Here is a 20,608-nt window from a genome sequence, read left to right on the forward strand (position 1 = left end):
AAGAGATCAGCAATGAGCAATGATTAAAGTTACTGATTAGTTTATAAATGTACTCCTGTGAGCGGCGTGGCCCTGTATATTCTAACCCCCAGGCAAGCATCCCTGTCACCATGGGAACGCCTGGGGGTTAGAATATACCATCGGATCTTCTGACTCAGTGGCCTGCCTGCCGCCCAGAGGCTGGGGAGCTGGCCTGCGCCCTGAGGCTGGAGCCTCCCCAGCCTCTGTGTCGGCCTGGCCCTGGTTGGGAGTATTCCCCCATGGAAACCTGGAACGTATGCGTTTTACAGATACCATTGGGCGGCACTCATAACCCACAGGCGCCCATGTTAAAAACCTATTCTGCACGGTATATGTTTTTTACTGGATGTCTCTGGATGGAATAGCACAGCAGCCCCTGCACTATTCAGAAGCCACGGCATATACTGCCGAATGGATGACGAAAGAACACTGTTGCTATCATTCTGGATCAACCCTTATGGAGTTGATCCTGCTGACGGGTGCTTTATGTAGTGACCTCCTAATCTCCCCCTAGTGGGAGCTGTGGGCAAACAGAATGTTATATTGTATCTCTATTTTGAGCAGTGTATGATATTTAAAGGGGTATTCCAGAGTTTAACAAGTCATGGCCTGTCGTCTGATTGGTGGGGATCTGATACCCCAAAAAATCGGAATACCCCTTTATTATTAATTCTATGATTGTATCCTTGATAACCTCTAGATTAAATATCATTATGAACAGTGATATTCATAGATTTCTATCAGATCAGATATTTTTTGTCTTGTCCGAGTGGATCTTCTTCAGATTGAGGTGTATCCCATTCACGGAGCGTAAGACCAATTGGAATTGTTTTACTGGTTCTCTCTTAGGGTCCAGATGTAGCTCAAACCTCTGTAAGGTTAAAGCGGTGGCGACTTTCATTTCATTCATTGCAAAGTTCTGCCCAATGCAGTTCCTGGGACGGAAAATATATAGAGGTAAGATATAGCAATAGTAATAGAATGTATAATACATGAAACTGGGGTCATACTAATCCTAGAGGATCTTCGGGTGGGCTCTGACACAATAATGGCCCCCAATGATCCAACCAATGACAACCACATTTAAAGGTGACTTGGACACAATCACTTAGACTACTAAGGTCTATTTCTTAAAGGGCATCTGCCAGCAGTTTTGTACCTATGACACTGGCTGACCTGTTACATGTGCACTTGGCAGCTGAAGGCATCTGTGTTGGTCCCATGTTCATATGTGCCCGTATTGCTGAGAAAAATGAAGTTTTTATATATGCAAATTATCCTTTAGGAGCAATGGGGGCATTGGTGTTGCACCTAGAGGCTCTGTTCTCTCTGCAACTGCAGTGCCCCCTGCACTTTGATTGACAGGGTCAGGCAGACATGAAGACGTTTACACTGCCTGGCCCTGTCAATCAACATGCACAGGGTGCGGCAGCTGCAGAGAGAGTGTAAGAGGCAGCCCTGAATCATCCAGCAGCATTTCCAGCACTTATATCTATGCAGACTGTCATGTTTCCCTCCTGCCAACAGAGGCCACTGTGACTGAGCAGCTGTGCTGGAGGTTGCCTGAGCTTTCTAGAGAGAGAGACAGGGAGGCTGTCTGCTGAGAGACAACAGTAAAAGACTGGAGCAGCAAGAGGCTACAATAGCTGAGTTTTCCCTGACAGCTATGGAGCAGCATACAGAGGACTGTACAGTGTGTTCCAGAGGAGTGGGACCTTGTCATACTGGGATCAAAGACAAGCTGGTGTCTTCCTGCCAGAGCTGGAATTAGGTGAAGACCTGCATCTGCTGTGATCCAACCAGAGAGAGAAAGACAGACAAGCAAGCGACTGGACCTGGAACCAGACTGCACGTTCCAGCACTTACCGGACCAAGGAGTATCTGCAGAATTGTGAGTGGCACCGGTGCTTATCTGTGATAGGTTATAGAGAAAGGGAATTTAGTCAGTGCGCTGTAGAAGCATCCCCTGGGTAGCAGGGCTAGATAGGTAATTGGTAGTGAGAGTAGCTTGTAAGCTTTCTGTTTAGATCATTCTGCGTCTATGCAAAATCTCATTACCATTGTTGTTGATTTATGTACACCTGTTCATACTATTCCTGTCATTGACCCATTGCGCCTCTGGTGAAGTGGTACTGTGCTGCTAATCAGATTTTCCGGCAGTTTCCTTTTGTTCCTTAATAAAGCCGTTTTTTGCTTCAGTTTCCTTGTCCGCTGTACTTGAATCCTGCCTTGCGGTCTCTTCCTCCCCTGACCGCTACAAGAGCAGAGCCTCAAGGTGTAACGGCAACACCCTCGTTGCTCCAAGAAGCTCATTTGCATATATTAAAGCATCATTTTTCTCAGCAATGCGGGCACATATGGACATAGGACCAACAGAGATATCTTCATCTGCCAAGTGCACATGTGACAGGTCAGTCAGTTTCATAAGTACAAAACTGCTGACAGATGCCCTTTAAGGCATGATTCACAAATAACCTATTAGACCATATTGATCATATATCCGGTGTGTAATTATAATAAAGATTAGGATGAAATTAAACGTACATGCACATGCTCTGTATACATGGAGAGAGAACTCTAAAATCTGTTCCTCGGGTGGGTCCTGTGAACTCCAGTTCATATTTAATGCATTTCAATAATTATCCCAACTGATGTGAGATGAGAAATGGTGCAACTGTCCAAGTCTGAATCATGTGTGAGCCAAACTTCCTATTGTTTCCTTTTGTTTTGACAGCTTCTATACATTCCTATGTGTCTCCATAGTAACAGACAACAAAAACACTGCGTAGTCTGATTCTCCAGTCATTCTCCCTACAATCTGTCCTTGACTTTATGCTAACATATATTCAATAGGTTGGCAAGAAGTACAGTCCAGCCAAGTATGATATATACTTTAGGTATGTGACGTGGTAGGTGTGATGATGATGATGATGATGTACCTTCCTATTACATGCCCAGGAGTGTACTCATTGTCCAATAGCAGCAAACATGACATAGTCCCCATGAACAATAGTATGACCTTGTTAATAAGGTAGTTTTTTTTTTTTCCAAATGGTTTCTTTATTACTATTTAGCTTCTTTACATTACCTTCCTCCTGCAGAGAAGGGCAAGAAGGCATGGGAGTGTCTAGTGGATGAATTTTCAGGAGAGAATCTCAGGGGATCAAATACCTAAAAAGACATAGGACATGTAACGCTTACCACAGCACATATCATAGGTTTGCAACATGGGTCTTTTGAAAGGTGTTTTCCAGGGGAATAATTTTATAAAAAAAAAAAAAAAAGAGGGTCAGAATGGTAAAAAGAATAATAAAAAAAAGAATCATTACTCACTAATAAGTAATGATTCACTTAATCATTACTCAGTGTGAAAGAGGCAATTGTGGGTGAGGATGGTGAGGATGTGGAAACCTTATGGGTGGAAGTACAAAGTGATATAAACACTGAAAAAATAATACTATAATCTATAGACCCCCTAACATCACAGAGGAGATAGAAACTCAACTGTATAACCAAATAGAGTGGGCTGCACAGGCTGGTACAGTGGTCATAATGGGAGATTTTAACTTTCCAGACATTGACAGGGGTCATGATTCTGCCTCAATCGCATAGGGGAGAAGATTCCTCAACTTTCTGCAGGACCACTTTATGGGCCAACTTGTAGAAGCTCCCACTAGGGGCAATGCTCTGTTGGATCTGGTAATTTCAAATGATGCAGAGCTTGTTGGAAATCTTACTGTTCGAGAAACACTAGGTAATAGTGACCACAATATAATTATATTCCCCCTAGACTATAAGAAGGAAACTCTGTCAGGCAGAGCATAGACACTGAATTAAAAAAAAGCTAATTTCCCTGGGTTGAGGGCAGCATTTCAGGGCATAGACTGGGAGCAGCTACTGTCACATAATAATACTGAGGATAAATGGGAGAGCTTTAAATCCACATTGAGTAATTGCACTGAAAAATTTATTCCTTTAGGTAACAAGTATAAACGGCTAAAATTAAACCCCCCATGGCTTACAGCTACTGTAAAAAGGGCAATAAAAGACAAAAAAAAATTGCATTTACAAAAAAAGAAATCTGAGGGGTCAGCTGTAGTGTTTGAAAATTACAAAGGGCTTAATAAAATCTGTAAAAAGGAGATACAATTAGCAAAAATACAAAACGAGCAGCAGGTGGCAAAAGAGAGCAAAATGAATCCCCAAAAAGTCTTTAAATATATAAATACTAAAAAACCAAGGTCCGAGCAGGTATGTCCCCTAAATAATGGTAAAGGGGGGGTAGTCACTGAAGATCAGTGATGGACGAACATCGGCCGGGGCGATTCGCTAACGCAATCAAATGTTCGCGAACCACAAGTTTTCGGCGGGCCCCAGTCACTTTAATGGAAGGCGAATCTGAAAAACCTTCAGGTCATATTTTCAGCCAACAAATACTTACTAGAAGTGCATAATTCGTCCCACAAAATGGACAGTGACATACCAGAGGGGGATCAATCCCAAAAATTCCCACAAAAAATATGTATTTTAATCAAGGGCCATTTTTATGCGTCTTAAAGGGAAACTGTCAAAAATGTGCCCTGCTGGAGCCTAGAAAATTTTTATTTTAGGCCACGGGAGTACACGCCCCAAACATTAGGCATTCACCGGACAGAAAACATCTGTGATTATGTGGCTGGAGGTATATTAGACAGTCATTGGATAACAATTCTACTGCAGGCCTGTGGAGTACAGGCCCCAAAAATTTTTCATTCACCGTACAGAAAAGAACAAATGATTATGTGGCTGGAGGTATATTAGACGGTCAATTGATATGAATTTTACTGCAGGCCATTGGAGTACAGGCCCCAAACATTAGGCATGCACCGTACAGAAAACATCAAGTGATTATGTGGCTGGAGGTACATTAGACGGTCATTGGATACTAATTTTACTTCAGGCCAGTGGAGTACAGGACCAAAAAATTATTCATTCAATGTACAGAAAAGAACAAGTGATTATGTGGCTGGAGGTATATTAGACGGTCATTGGAAATAAATTTTACTGCAGGCCAGTACAAATATATGTCAAATACATATGTTTAAAAGAACTAAAAATATAAAATTGGATTAAAAACATGGCTAACAAAATCCCCCCCTCTTGAATAAACCCCAAATGATAATAGGTGAAAATCGATAACACGTGGTTGTCACAGGTGTTGAATTCCTCCGAGGCCCCAACAATTAGGCATTCACTGTACAGAAAAGATCAAGTGATTATGTGGCTAGAGGCACATTAGACGGTCAATGTATATCAATTTTACTGCAGCCCAGTGGACTACAGGCCCCAAAAATTATTCATTCACCAGACAGAAAACATCAAGTGATTATGTGGCTGGAGGTATATTAGACAGTCATTGGATATCAATTTTAATGCAGGCCAGTGGACTACAGGCCCCAAAAATTATTCATTCACCGGACAGAAAACATCAAGTGATTATGTGGCTGGATGTATATTAAACGGTCAATGGATATCAATTTTAATGCAGGTCAGTGGAGTACACTCCCCAAACAATAGGCATTCACCGGACAGAAAACATCAAGTGATTATGTAGCTGGAGGTATATTAGACTGTCATTGGATATCAATTTTAATGCAGTCCAGTGGACTACAGCCCCCAAAAATTATTCATTCACCGGACAGAAAACGCCAAGTGATTATGTGGCTGGAGGTATATTAGATGGTCAATGGATATCAATTTTACTGCAGGCCAGTGGACTACATTCCCCAAAAATTATTCATTCACCGTACAGAAAAGAACAATTGATAATGTGGATGGAGGTACATTAGGCGGTCACCGTATAACAATTTTACTGTTGGCCAGTTAGATTACAGGCCCCAAACATTAGGCATTCACCGTACATAAAACATCAAGTGATTATGTGGCTGGAGGTATATTAGACAGTCATTGCATATCAATTTTACTGCATGCCAGTACAAATACATGCCAAATACATATGTTTAAAAGAACTAAAAATATAACATTGGATTAAAAACATGGCTAACAAAATCCCCCCTTTTGAAAAAACTCCAAATGATAATAGTTCGATAACACGTGGTCGTCACGGTTGTTGAATTTCTCTGTGGCCCCAAACATTAGGCATTCACCGGAGAGAAAAGGCCTTTTATGCCGCTGCATTTACATAAGACAGGGACCATTATTTGTTCTGAGTGGTGGCGAATATATGTGGGCTGGCATGAGAAAATTCAACTAAACGTGGTCGTCACAGGTGTTGAATTCCTCAGAGATCCATGCCTCATTCATTTTTAGAAATGTGAGGTAGTCCACACTGTCGTGAGCTAGGAGAGTGTGCTGCTGCGCTGAACGTCCTTTCGGACAGGACAGTCGACGAGGGGAAAGCGAAGAGTTCCATGGCAAATTGTGCCAGCTCTGGCCACAGGTCAAGTCTGCACACCTAGTAGTCAAGGGGTTTCTCACTTCTCAGAGCGTCCACATCGGCCGTTAACCCGATGTAGTCGGACACCTGTCGGTCTAGGCGTTCCCTGAGGCTGGATATGGAGGGCGACTGTCGATGGGTTGACTGCAAGAATGATCTCATATCCGAAGGGACCAACACATCTTAAAACCAAAACCGCCCTCTTCTTGCATGTGCTGTAGGATTGGTACCCGCAACTGTTTCTCTGTGGGTGGAAATTCCTCTGCCAGCGCACGCAACAGCAGAATGCAGCATCTCTCGAAGCAAGGCCTGGAAATGCTGCATTCTGACAGCCCTCTGTGATGCTTGTAACATGTCTGCCATTTTGTGTTTATACCAGAGGTCTAAGTACGTTGCCACCCAGTACTGGTCCTTGCCCTTTATGCTTTTTATACGGGGGTCCCTCTTCAAACATTGGAGCATGAAGGCCCCCATTTGCACTAAATTGGAAGCGGTGGAGCGGCCTGGCTCCTGCTCATGGCCCAGGAGAATATCGTCCTCGGTCTCCTCCCCCCATCCACGGGCAACACCATCTCCATTAGGGGCTATAGGATGATAATTTATGAGGACTATTCTGCAGAAGTAGCCAGGAAGCGTAAAGAGTTTAGTACTATTTGCACTAGACTGTATAGCAAAAATATTTGTTTTCAGCTACTTTATCCAGCCCTTCTCAAGGTTTTCCACGGTAAGGGGTCCCCCTCCATATTTGATACACCCGGGGCAGCAGAAGAAGCGCTAAACTTCATTCCCGAAATAATGGACTCCGACACTTCCTCATCCCCGCTGCAAGGCCCCCGCAATCCTTGAAGAAGACCACGGGACGTCAACTCGATGAGAAGATCAATGGGCCGATCCAGAAGTATCAGAAGAATGGCAGGTTCTCCTTCAAAATTCAAGTCATCATGATGGGGTGACAGTTGACACTGATGACACTGACAATTGACACTGCAAAAAGTTGTGAACTTTAAGTTTTTAGGCTAGGTTGCCTCCTGTTTCTTAGGGGTAGACAACTTTAAATAATAGAGTCATTAGTGAAGTGGCAGGGGGCTCAACATGGTAGAAAAAAGAGAAGTCCCTAGCTGAACACAGGGAAGGATAAATAACACCTAGAGTACAGCTTTAGCTCTAATTTAGTTACTGTTTACGTGTTTGATTGTTTACCCTCCCTATCCCTGTCCCTACCGTTCTTTCCCTCCCCTGTCATCCATTTTACCATTTTTTTTTAAGGGGACAAGCGACAACCCAGAGTTGAAATGCAGATAATTTCATGGAATGTCAAAGGGTTGCGCTCTCCACAAAAGCGCTCTAAATTGCTGAGACATCTAAAATGCCTGAGGCTTGATATAGTCCTCTTGCAGGAAACCCATTTAGAGGATAAATAATTTTAGGGGTTGGCCGCGTGTTTGGATCCTCAGCAAAAGACAACAAAGCAGGAGTGTTAACTCTGATTCATAAAAATTTCTCAGGAAAAGTACTATTAGAGACACATGATGAGGAAGGTAGATGGCATAGATTACTCTTGGAATATGAAGGTACCAAATATAGTATACACAATGTCTATGCTCCTAATGGAGAAAATAGATCTTTCTTTACCCATTTGGAAAATCAGTTACATTCAGATGTGGTCCCCAATAGGATTGTAGGAGGTGATTTGAACTCAGTAGCCTCAACTCATGGGGATCGTCGTAGAGCGGATGGGGTAGTGGGCTGTCAGCGAGCCACTGATGCAGTTTTACAACCTCTGATGACTTCTACTGGTGTCCAGGATATATGGCAATCATTACATCCAGATGACAGAGAGTACACACACTTTTCTCACGCCCACCAAGCTTGGTCTCGCATTGACTATATACTCACGAGTATAAATATAGCAAGCAGGGTGACCAAGGCACAGATTCATGAGTTAGTTATTTCAGATCACTCACCTGTTTCCATTTCTTTGCAGAATGCCCATCCAAGGGACTCAGACTACATATGGCGTTTTCCTTCTTTCCTGGTCAAAGATGACAATTTAAAGGAAATACTACAAGGTTGGTGGTTGGAGTTTCAGGATGATAATTCCCCAGGTGCATCAGATGTATCGACGCATTGGGAAACGGCAAAATCCGTGTTGCGGGGAAGAATAATGGGTTATATCAGCAATTTGCGCAAAACAATCTCTCAACAATACTTAGCAGTCAGCACAGCATTAAGCGTACGCCAAATTCTTACAGACCGCTGCCACTAATGATAGGGAAACCTGGATTAAGGCTAGGAGTGATTACGAGTGGTGGGCAGATAGGAGGGAAGCTATGTACAGAATGGCATTCCAGACGGATCTCTTCCGTTTTGGAAACAAATCTGGCCGCGTGCTAGCAAATTTACCTAAAGGTAGACAGTCCCCCACAATTATCACGTCATTGAAGGAAGACCAAGGAGTCACTCACACAAATCCCAAGATCATAAACAAACTCCTGGGGGAGTACTACGCTAAGTTGTATAAAGATACGCCAGGTACTAGGGAGGGTGGAACCAGGTTCCTATCGTCTATTAAGTTACCAACTTTAAACAAACTTCTGCAAGAAAGCCTGAGTTCGAAAATCGCGGAGGGGGAGATATTAAATACAATAAAATCGCTTCATAACAACAAAGCTCCTGGCCCAGATGGGTTTACGTGAGAGTTTTATAAACTTTTACAAGCCCAGATAACTCCCACCCTGAGTAACTACTACAACCATCTTTTAAAAACAGGCTGTTTTGCCCGGGTCCTGATGGGTACCCGTTATTATACTATAAAAAATTCCAAGCAGAATTATTACCCCACCTCACGGCGGTATGTAACAAACTGATGCAAGGCGACCCTTTTCCTAGACAAACGCTTGAATCATGTGTCATACTTATTGCTAAGGAGGGGAAGGACCCTCTGAGCTGCGGCAGCTATAGGCCAATCTCAGTACTGAATATTGACTTAAAAATTTGGTCAAAAATTCTGTCCCAGCGGTTAAGCACTGTACTGCTGTCACTCATAGGGTGTGAACAATCCGGCTTTGTAAAAGGAAGGGAGGGCAGAGACAATGCACATCGAGTTTTCCATTCCATACATGTGGCCCACACTTGGTGCTTCTAAGTGTCGATGCTGAAAAAGCATTCGACAGGGTGAACTGGGCTTTTATGAGATCTACACTCTGTAAATTTAACATCCCTGAAGCATTCATTCAAACAATTTTCTCGCTATATACCCAGCCTCATGCCAAATTACGTGTAAATGGGTCATTATCGCCCACTTTTGAGATAACCAATGGCACGAGACAGGGACACCCCTCCACCCCTTTCCCCATCCCTCTTCATCTTGGTGGCAGAGACATTAATCCAATCTACTCGTCAGGACTTGATGATTCAAGGGATCCAATATGGTGAACGAGATCTTAAGTGCACAGCTTTTGCTGATGATCTTTTGTTTCTGATCACCAATCCTGAAGAGGGAATGCTGGTTCTCCAAAACAAGCTCGAGGCCTTCGGTACCATGTCTGCCTTTAAGGTTAATACCACTAAATCTGAACTGCTAAAAGTTACACTATCTAGGGAGGGTCTAACAAAACTAAAGGCTTCCTCCCCCTTTCCATTATCAAGAGGCCCGCTGACATACTTGGGTATCCAGATACCAAGTGACCTTCGGGACCTATATAAGGTGAATTATATCCCCTTGTTGGAGAAAGTTAGAGAACTCCTGAGGAAGTATGATCTCCCCCTCCTATCATGGATGGGTCGGAAAAATGTATTAAAAGCATGTCTTTGCCAAAATCCTTTATACGCTTCAGATGGTCCCAGTTTTGCTTCCCAATACTTTCTTCTCAGAAATTAAACGGGCCTTCCCGAGATTCTTGAGAAGATCCCCAGACTACCCCACCACTTTCTCATTAGAAGTAGAGAGAGGGGGGGGGGGGGGCACCTGTCTCGTGCCATTGGTTATCTCAAAAGTGGGCGATAATGACCCGTTTGTATTATCAAGCAGTACAACTAAATAGATGGATTGAACTAGCAGGCCCGAGAAGGCAACATGATGTTGCCAAATTAGCGGCATTCTCATAGGGTCCCTCATTCCTCCAATGCTTGTGGCTCCCCCGGAGCCCTTCACAGACTCCAGGAACAAGTGACGCACTTTTGGAGGCCATGTGGGAAACAGGGGCAAAGTTCCACAATGATCTCTTTCAAAACCCTTCCCCGATGCTCCCAGCTAGTCTCCTCCCGATCTCCACCAGATACCTATCAAGAACTCTGGGATTGTTTCTCAGAGACTTCCTTAGAGGAGTTTTTTCATAATCACCAATTCCCATCTCAGGAAGCTCTTCCTCCACGCCTTAGACACCCGGCCTCCTTGGCTCTATGTCGGGCACACTTTACTTCGATCTGCCAAAGCAGATCGAGGTAAATAATTACTTCTCCAATCCTAAAGCAAAGGAAAATTTCTGCTATGTACGCTTCTGAGGATCCAGGTTGAGACAGACAGACCCTGCTTTTTGATGGAGTTGGAGAGAGAGCTGGACATATCGCTGTTGGATGGTGAGGCGAAGAGGATACTATCCGCCTCCCATGGCTTTTCATCATGTATACGCATGCAGGAAAGTCACTATAAACTATTATCCCGTTGGTACAAAACCCCTGAGTTCCTGCACAACAGGGGATTACTGCCGTCTCCGGGCTGCTGGAGGTGTGGGGTTGGAGTGGGCTCATTGTCACATATATGGTGGAATTGCCCGGAGATTCGTCCCTTTTGAAATGGGATTCAAGGCTTCATACGCAAAGTCACTAGGAGATCAAGATTTCCCTAGATATGATAGTTTTAGCAAGACCCCAAAAAACATTCACACCCTCTAAAAGAGATTTAATCACGCAGCTACTCGCAACTGCTAGATCATTGATCCCACTACACTGGCTAGACAAGAATCCTCCCGCAATACAGGAATGGGTTAAGAAAGCAGATCTGATTTGTCAATATGAAGAACTATCCAGTTGGATTTCCAGAACACATGATAAGTTTGTAGAAGTATGGCAACCGTGGAAGAACAGAGCCAACGTTCTTCCACTCATGGTGCCTTCCCCGTCTTGCACTCTAATGCTTTGATCACTCTAGGTACAAGACGTCTACCTACTAAGTCACTACTTTATACCCCCCCACCCCTTCCTTTTTGTCTCTACTCTTTATATATCACCCACAAGTTACTTTAAGTGATAGAGCTTACTACTCATACGTTGTTCCTCACCTGCGTAGAGACTGCTTTATCTTAAGCATCGTTACAAAGTTGAAATGTTTGCATCATCAAAATTACGTTTTGTTAACAGATAACATTGTAAGTGAGCCTCTGCAATGGCACATCCTTATGCTGTTTTATTGCACTTTGTGTAAACTTGAAAATAAAGAATTTACTAAAAAAATAAAACTGTCTGTTTTCCCAACCATACAAATGTAGCTTACATAAAGCTGATACTAAAGCTAAATAAGGATCCACAGGATCCTAGCTCTTACTGCCCAATTTCACTGAATAATCAAGATCTGAAGATATATACAGACCCAAGGGCTAGAGTACATACAGGTGGGTTTTTGTCCCCTACCATCCCCCTTCAAAAAGGCACCAGGCAGGGTTGTCCTCTATCTCCGCTGCTCTTTGACCTAGCCCTGGAACCCCTGGCCAGACTCTTAGAAGATTCAGATTTATATTCAGGCATTATATGCAGATGATCTGTTAATCTTTATGTCCAACCCCCAGCAACATTTACGCCCTTTGATAGACCAACTACATTGTTTTAGTTCCCTCTCAGGCTATCACATAAACTCTGCCAAAAGTGAAATTTTGGAACTACAAACCAAAAATCCCCCGCTTTTATGGCAGAAGAATGGGTTCACCACCTCGTCAGTAAAACAACAGATAACATACCTGGGACTGAAAATTGGTAGGCTTGCTAGTTCGCTATATAATCTCAATTATCCGCCACTCATAGGAAAGATAGTAGCAGAACTAAAGAAATGGCATAGCCTTCCTTTCCTTATCATTTCTAGGCATATGTCCCCTGATCAAAATGATGAGCTTTTCCAAACTACTATACCCTCTCTAAACTCTTCCAATCTTGCTAAAACACATGGATTTTGACACTCTCAACATGGCCTTCACTGCATTTGTATGGTCGGGTAAACGCCCACGGATATCACTTCAAAAATTTATGTTATGGAAGCTGAAGGGCGGAGTGAAATTTCCAAATATACGGGGATATAACATCACGTGCCTCATGAGACATATAATGGATTGGATACACAATACAGATCACTTTTCTAACAGAGACCTAGAACAAAATTTGGTAGCTCCTTGGGGTCTGGTGGCTTGTCTACATTCTAACCTGGCTGCTCTCCCTCCAGAGATTAAAAAAAAACCTCAGTGCTAATAAGAGACACAGTGGTGGCTTGGAAAATTATCAAGAAAACATTTGGACTTCCTCACTCAATGTCCAAACGGATTCCGTTATGGAATCACCCAGAGTTTCCTCAAGAGATACATTAAATGTTTTCTAAGGACTGGAAATCCAGGGGCATAGTAAGGGCGGAGCATCTGATGCACATGAGGGAGAAAAGATGGTTGTCACCCAGGGAACTGAAGTAAAGATACCAACTTCCAGACTCTCATTTTTTTGCATATTATGCAGGTGCTGGAATTCTGCAAACATAAGGTCCGGGATCTCTCAAAGAAAGCTATCACAAACACCTATGATGACATAGTAGGTAGCTCTCCACGAATGGTGTCGCTCTCGGGTCTCTACAGAGCCATGTCTGGGAATTTCACAAAAGCGATACCATCCAAACTTTTCTGCAAATGGGAACAAATCACGAAGGATAATGAGATCAGGGACAACATCTTGGAAGGATTAGCAAAGGTTCGTTCCCTTGTCATAAATAAGAGATGGCGAGAATCCTATTTTAAAATGATGCATAATGCTATATATATGGATTCAATTTCCCGGCCTCTCCCAATTTCCCAGATCGCATTACCCATTACCCCAAATGTAAAATAGAGGCCACAAATTTTTGGCATGGCATATGGACATGTCCCCAGGTCACGAAATTTTGGGAAAACTTGGTTCTGTATATTAAAAGGCACTGGTTGATCTCTCACCCCCTTGAACCTCAAACACTCTTGTTTCACTATATTCGTTTACAAGCACACCAATCCACTCACTCGCAAACAGTTCCTCTTTTCATTCATTCGATTTTGCTAGTAGCTAAGAGAGCCTTATTGCATCATTGGCTCTCTGATCAGATGCCGGATTTCTCAGCAGTGGTCTCGCAATTAAAAATTATGTTGAGGTATGACCGGATTGAAGCGGAGAGACATAAAGAAAGTTCTGCTAAAAAAAAAATCTGAAAATGGAAAACCTTCCTTATCACGCATTTTAGCTCCTCCGAAATATCGGAGATGGTCAAACCATTTCAATATACCTCCTGGTACATTGTTTCTTCTCTAAAAGGAACTCTAGGCTCTCCAAGGGTAATACACCCCTTGCCCCTTCCCCCACCTTCCCCTCCCTTTTCCCTTTACTTTTCAGCAAAGATTTCTTATACACTCACCTAAAGAATTATTAGGAACACCATACTAATACGGTGTTGGACCCCCTTTTGCCTTCAGAACTGCCTTAATTCTACGTTGCATTGATTCAACAAGGTGCTGATAGCATTCTTTAGAAATGTTGGCCCATATTGATAGGATAGCATCTTGCAGTTGATGGAGATTTGAGGGATGCACATCCAGGGCACGAAGCTCCCGTTCCACCACATCCCAAAGATGCTCTATTGGGTTGAGATCTGGTGACTGTGGGGGCCATTTTAGTACAGTGAACTCATTGTCATGTTCAAGAAACCAATTTGAAATGATTCAAGCTTTGTGACATGGTGCATAATCCTGCTGGAAGTAGCCATCAGAGGATGGATACATGTTCTCATTCTGTTTACGCCAAATTCGGACTCTACCATTTGAATATCTCAACAGAAATCGAGACTCATCAGACCAGGCAACATTTTTCCAGTCTTCAACAGTCCAATTTTGGTGAGCTCGTGCAAATTGTAGCCTCTTTTTCCTATTTGTAGTGGAGATGAGTGGTACCCGGTAGGGTCTTCTGCTGTTGTAGCCCATCCGCCTCAAGGTTGTGCATGTTGTGGCTTCACAAATGCTTTGCTGCATACCTCGGTTGTAACGAGTGGTTATTTCAGTCAACGTTGCTCTTTTATCAGCTTGAATCAGTCGAACCATTCTCCTCTGACCTCTAGCATCCACAAGGCATTTTTGCCCACAGGACTGCCGCATACTGGATGTTTTTCCCTTTTCACACCATTCTTTGTAAACCCTAGAAATGGTTGTGCGTGAAAATCCCAGTAACTGAGCAGATTGTAAAATACTCAGACCGGCCCGTCTGGCACCAACAACCATGCCACGCTCAAAATTGCTTAAATCCCCTTTCTTTCCCATTCTGACATTCAGTTTGGAGTTCAGGAGATTGTCTTGACCAGGACCATACCCCTAAATGCATTGAAGCAACTGCCATGTGATTGGTTGACTAGATAATTGCATTAATGAGAAATAGAACAGGTGTTCCTAATAATTCTTTAGGTGAGTGTATACCACATTATTGCGTTTGACTACTATGCCGATGGTTGGAAGAGATACTCAAGAGGATGTAGTGATTTGAAAATCTTTATTTATGGCATGTCTTTCATACTGTAGCAACATTTCTGTCTTTGTTCAATCCTTAAATGTTCAAATAAAAAGAACTTGAAAAAAGAAAAAAAAAAGATAAGGAACAGGCAGAGTTACTAAATAGGTTTTTTAGCTCTGTATATACAAAAGAAGAGAAAGGAACTGATATCTGTGGTGCTGGGGCTTTTAGTACATCCAGTGATATACTCAATTGGCTAACTGTAGATATGGTCCAAGATAAGTTAAATAAGGTAAATGTGAACAAGGCTCCGGGTCCAGATGGATTGCACCCAAGAGTGCTTAAAGAGCTCAGTTCAGTCATTGCTGTGCCCCTGTTTATAATTTTTAAGGATTCTCTAGGGAATGGTACAGTGCAAAGTGATTGGCACAAGGCAAATGTGGTGCCCATATTCAAAAAAGGATCAAGGTCCTCAACAGGTAATTATAGACCTATAGGCTTGGAAAGTATAGTTTGTAATTGGATTGAAAAACTGGCTGAACGTCCGTATCCAGAGAGTTGTGGTCAATGATTCTTATTCAGAATGGTCCCGGGTTAGTGCTGGGTCCTCTATTGTTTAATTTATTTATTAATGTTTTCGAGGACGGCATTAATAGCACTATTTATATTTTTGCAGATGACACTAAGCTGTATAGTACTGTACAGTCTATTGGAGATGTCCATAAACTACAAGCTGACTTGAACACTCTGAGTGATTTGGCATCAACTTGGCAAATGAGGTTCAATGTGGATAAATGTTAAGTTCTGCATCTGGGTAGTAATAATCTCTGTGCTTCATATGTCCTAAGTGATGTAACACTGGGAGAGTCACTTATAGAGAAGGATTTGGGTGTCCTTGTAGATGGTAGATTAAATTACAGCATACAATGTCCATCAGCTGCTTCTAAGGCCACCAGGATATTGTCATGCATTAAACGAGGCATGGACTCATGGGGCAGGGATGTAATATTACCACTTTACAAAGCGCTGGTGCGGCCTCATCTGGAATATGCAGTCAAGTTCTGGGCACCAGTCCATAGAAAGGACACACTGCAGCTGGAAAAAGGACAGAGGTGAGCGACTAAACTGATAAGGGGCATGAAGGGTCTTAGTTATTAGGAAAATTAAAAGAATTTAATTTATTTCGTCTTGAGAATAGGGGGGACATGATTAACCTATACAAATATATAAATGGGCCATACAAAACAATACGGTGAAAGACTGTTCCATGTAAAATGCCCTCAAAAGACAAGGGGGCACTGCGTCCGACTAGAGAAGAAAAAGTTCAGTCTCCAGAAGCGTCAAAGCGTCTTTACTGTAAGAACTGTGAATCTGTGGAATAGACTCCTCAGGACGTGGTCACAGCAGGAACAGTGGACAGTTTTAAAAAGGGTTTAGATAAATTCTTAAACAAAAACAATATTAATGCTTATGAAAATGTGTAGAAATCTGAGTGTCACTTCCTTCTGGGATTCACGTCCCCACCTATCACTCGGTTGAACTTGATGGACTTATGTCTTTTTTTAACCGTATCAACTATGTAACTATGTAACCTCACTGATTTTATCTAAAAAAAAAAAGGGGGGGGGGCAGAATCGTTAAATAAAATTAATAATAATCTTTACTCTCCTTACTGATTCCCAGCCACTCTCCAGCTCCTGCTCCCAGGCTCAGCATACAGATAATGGCGTGGGCTGCCCATTCAGCCAATCACTGGCTGAGGAAGGTCACAGCTGCAGCAAGTCATTGGCTCTGTGAGAAGTCCAAGGGATTTTCTGTGTATCGAGCCCAGTAGCAGGAAGTGGGAAGCAGTGAGGGAAGGGAGCAGTAGCATCAGAACAGCAGCGGTTGGCGATCATTAAGGTGAGTAATGATTCTTTTTACATTTTTAACTTATTCTTAATTCTTTTTTTAAAAATTTAATAAAATTATTCCCCTGGAAAACCCCTTTAAGTATGTTTACTAATTTGGCCAATGGGAGGGGGGTGCTGTATTCATGTACATTTGTCAAATTTAAGGCTACTTTCACACTAGCGTTCGGGGCTCCGCTTGTGAGTTCCGTTTGAAGGGGCTCACAAGCGGCCCCGAACTGATCCGTCCAGCCCTAATGCATTCTGAATGGATGCGGATCCGCTCAGAATGCATCAGTCTGGCTCCGTTTGTCCTCCGCTCCGCTCAGCAGGCGGACACCTGAACGCAGCTTGCAGCGTTCGGGTGTCCGCCTGGCCGTGCGGAGGCAAACGGATCCGTCCAGACTTACAATGTAAGTCAATGGGGACGGATCCGTTTGAAGTTGACACAGTATGGCTCAATTTTCAAATGGATCCGTCCCCCATTGACTTTCAATGTAAAGTCAAAACGGATCCGTTTGCATTATCATGAACAAAAAAAAAAAAATAATAATAATTATTTTTTTTTTTTTGTTTGTTCATGGTAATGCAAACGGATCCGTTCTGAACGGATCTAAGCGTTTGCATAATAGGTGCTGATCCGTTTGGGCACATACCAGACGGATCCGACCTAAACGCTAGTGTGAAAGTAGCCTTATTAAGCTCCGTCTTTATACGGCATGTGGTTACATATGCAGAAAAGATCTTTACTCAGAGCTTGGTAAAACTGCGGTTTGGACCACTTTCTTAATCTGATGTTATACCAAAACTGGAGGGCTGTGGGGAATTGGATACGTCATGTCCAGACACAATGACTAACACAATGCGGCTGTGTCACATATCTCCTGTTGTAGGGACAGAGCCAACGATATTTGGCTGAGATCCCGGTTACTTGTGTCTGGTCCTGTTAAATAGAGCAGAATGCCATTGCAGGAGTGGGACGGGATAACAGTTTGTGGTTTCATGGACTTGTAGAACATTTTGACTTTCCTAGTATTACCTCTGGATCCTCCCAGATGCTGGGGCACCTGTTTATAACGTATATACAGAGGAAGATAACAGCACCTGTAGACAGACGAGACGATAACTGATCATATATACAATATATAAAATAGTGTCATAACACAGAGAGATATAAGAGATAGATAGATAGATAGATAGATAGATAGATAGATAGAAAGATAGATAGATAATCTTTATTTATATAGCGCCACCATATTCCGCAGCGCTTTACAATTCAGAGGATTCATGTACAAAACAAAAGGACATCACAAAGTTACCGGCTAATATAGAACTGAAACACTAGAAGTGAGGGCCCTGCTCGCAAGAGCTTACAATCTGGGGGTGACACAAAAGGTAGCTGATTGTTATCTGAAGTGGTCCAGCCAGCTTTGTACTGAAATGAATGTGTCAGTTTAGGAAGTATGAGAAGCCTGCCTGAATAATATAAATAGATAGATAATAGATAGATAGATAGAGAGATAGATAGATATGAGATAGAGATAAATAGATAGATAGATAGGTAGATATATAGATAGAAAGAATAAAGTTACCTTTTACCCTCAATGTCTCAAAATGTATCTAACCTTTGGGTAGGCTCCGTCCATCAAAGAATGTTATTGGTTCTTTAAGTTGGCGAGCCACCCCTGGTACAGGCGGGTAGAGACGCAGGCTCTCCTTAATACACATGGTGGTGTATGGCAGCTTACTCAGGTCCTCCCTGGCACACACAGTGAAGAAACATAATCTTCAGGCAGATAACAGGTTACACACGAGACTATGACTTATCTTTGGTAGATATCGAGGCCTCCTAAGGGTTGTGCTAAGCACAAAGATGGAGAGATGGCCTAGTCCAGGTCCCACCAGGCTTGTGGGATATACAGTTGCAAGAAAAAGTATGTGAACCCTTTGGAATTATATGGATTTCTGCACAAATTGGTCATAAAATGTGATCTGATCTTCATCTAAGTCACAACAATAGACAATCACAGTCTGCTTAAACTAATAACACACAAAGAATTAAATGTTATCATGTTTTTATTGAACACACCATGTAAACATTCACAGTGCAGGTGGAAAAAGTATGTGAACCCCTAGACTAATGACATCTCCAAGAGCCAATTGGAGTGAGGTGTCAGCCAACTGGAGTCCAATCAATGAGATGAGATTGGAGGTGTTGGTTACAGCTGCCCTGCCCTATAAAAAACACACACCAGTTCTGGGTCTGCTTTTCACAAGAAGCATTGCCTGATGTGAATGATGCCTCGCACAAAAGAGCTCTCAGAAGACCTACGATTAAGAATTGTTGACTTGCATAAAGCTGGAAAGGGTTATAAAAGTATCTCCAAAAGCCTTGCTGTTCATCAGTCCACGGTAAGACAAATTGTCTATAAATGGAGAAAGTTCAGCACTGCTGCTACTCTCCCTAGGAGTGGCCGTCCTGTAAAGATGACTGCAAGAGCACAGCGCAGACTGCTCAATGAGGTGAAAAAGAATCCTAGAGTGTCAGCTAAAGACTTACAAAAGTCTCTGGCATATGCTAACATCCCTGTTAGCGAATCTACGATACGTAAAACACTAGACAAGAATGGATTTCATGGGAGGATACCACAGAGGAAGCCACTGCTGTTCAAAAACAACTGCTGCACGTTCACAGTTTGCACAAGAGCACCTGGATGTTCCACAGCAGTACTGGCAAAATATTCTGTGGACAGATGAAACCAAAGTTGAGTTGTTTGGAAGAAACACGCAACACTATGTGTGGAGAAAAAGAGGCACAACACACCAACATCAAAACCTCATCCCAACTGTGAAGTATGGTGGTGGGGGCATCATGGTTTGGGGCTGCTTTGCTGCGTAAGGGCCTGGACGGATTGCTATCATCGAAGGAAAAATGAATTCCCAAGTTTATCAAGACATTTTGCAGGAGAACTTAAGGCCATCTGTCCACCAGAAGAAAATACACCTTCTGGAGTGGCCCAGTCAGAGTCCTGACCTCAACCCGATTGAGATGCTGTGGCATGACCTCAAGAAAGTGATTCACACCAGACATCCCAAGAATATTGCTGAACTGAAACAGTTCTGTAAAGAGGAATGGTCAAGAATTACTCATGACCGTTGTGCACATCTGATCTGCAACTACAGGAAACGTTTGGTTGAAGTTATTGCTGCCAAATGAGGTTCAACCAGTTATTAAATCCAAGGGTTCACATACTTTTTCCACCTGCACTGTGACTGTTTGCATGGTGTGTTCAATAGAAACATGGTAACATTTAATTCTTTGTGTGTTATTAGTTTAAGCAGACTGTGATTGTCTATTGTTGTGACTTAGATGAAGATCAGATCACATTTTATGACCAATTTGTGCAGAAATCCATATAATTCCAAAGGGTTCACATACTTTTTCTTGCAACTGTATAGTCAATATGAGTTTTTAATGGGAAAAGCCCTTAAAAGGGTTGTCTCACTTCTGCAAATGGCCTTTATCATGTAGAGAAAGTGAATACAAGGC

General features: G+C 42.6%; 1 protein-coding gene across 1 annotated transcript in view; it reads right to left on the reverse strand.

The window, feature by feature from the left end:
* Nucleotides 1-249: 249 nt before the first annotated feature.
* Nucleotides 250-20,608, reverse strand: part of LOC120979039 (cytochrome P450 4B1-like) — a 45,568-nt gene continuing 25,209 nt past the window's right edge. The window contains exons 10-13 of the mRNA XM_040407556.1: nt 18,684-18,817; nt 18,098-18,162; nt 3,110-3,192; nt 250-956 (exon numbers count right to left, since the gene is read on the reverse strand). Of these exons, the coding sequence (XP_040263490.1) occupies nt 767-956; nt 3,110-3,192; nt 18,098-18,162; nt 18,684-18,817 (472 nt within the window). The 3' untranslated portion in view covers nt 250-766. The remainder of the gene's footprint in view (nt 957-3,109; nt 3,193-18,097; nt 18,163-18,683; nt 18,818-20,608) is intronic.

The sequence above is a fragment of the Bufo bufo genome, chromosome 9 (genome assembly GCF_905171765.1).
Source record: "Bufo bufo chromosome 9, aBufBuf1.1, whole genome shotgun sequence".
Lineage (NCBI taxonomy): Eukaryota > Metazoa > Chordata > Amphibia > Anura > Bufonidae > Bufo > Bufo bufo.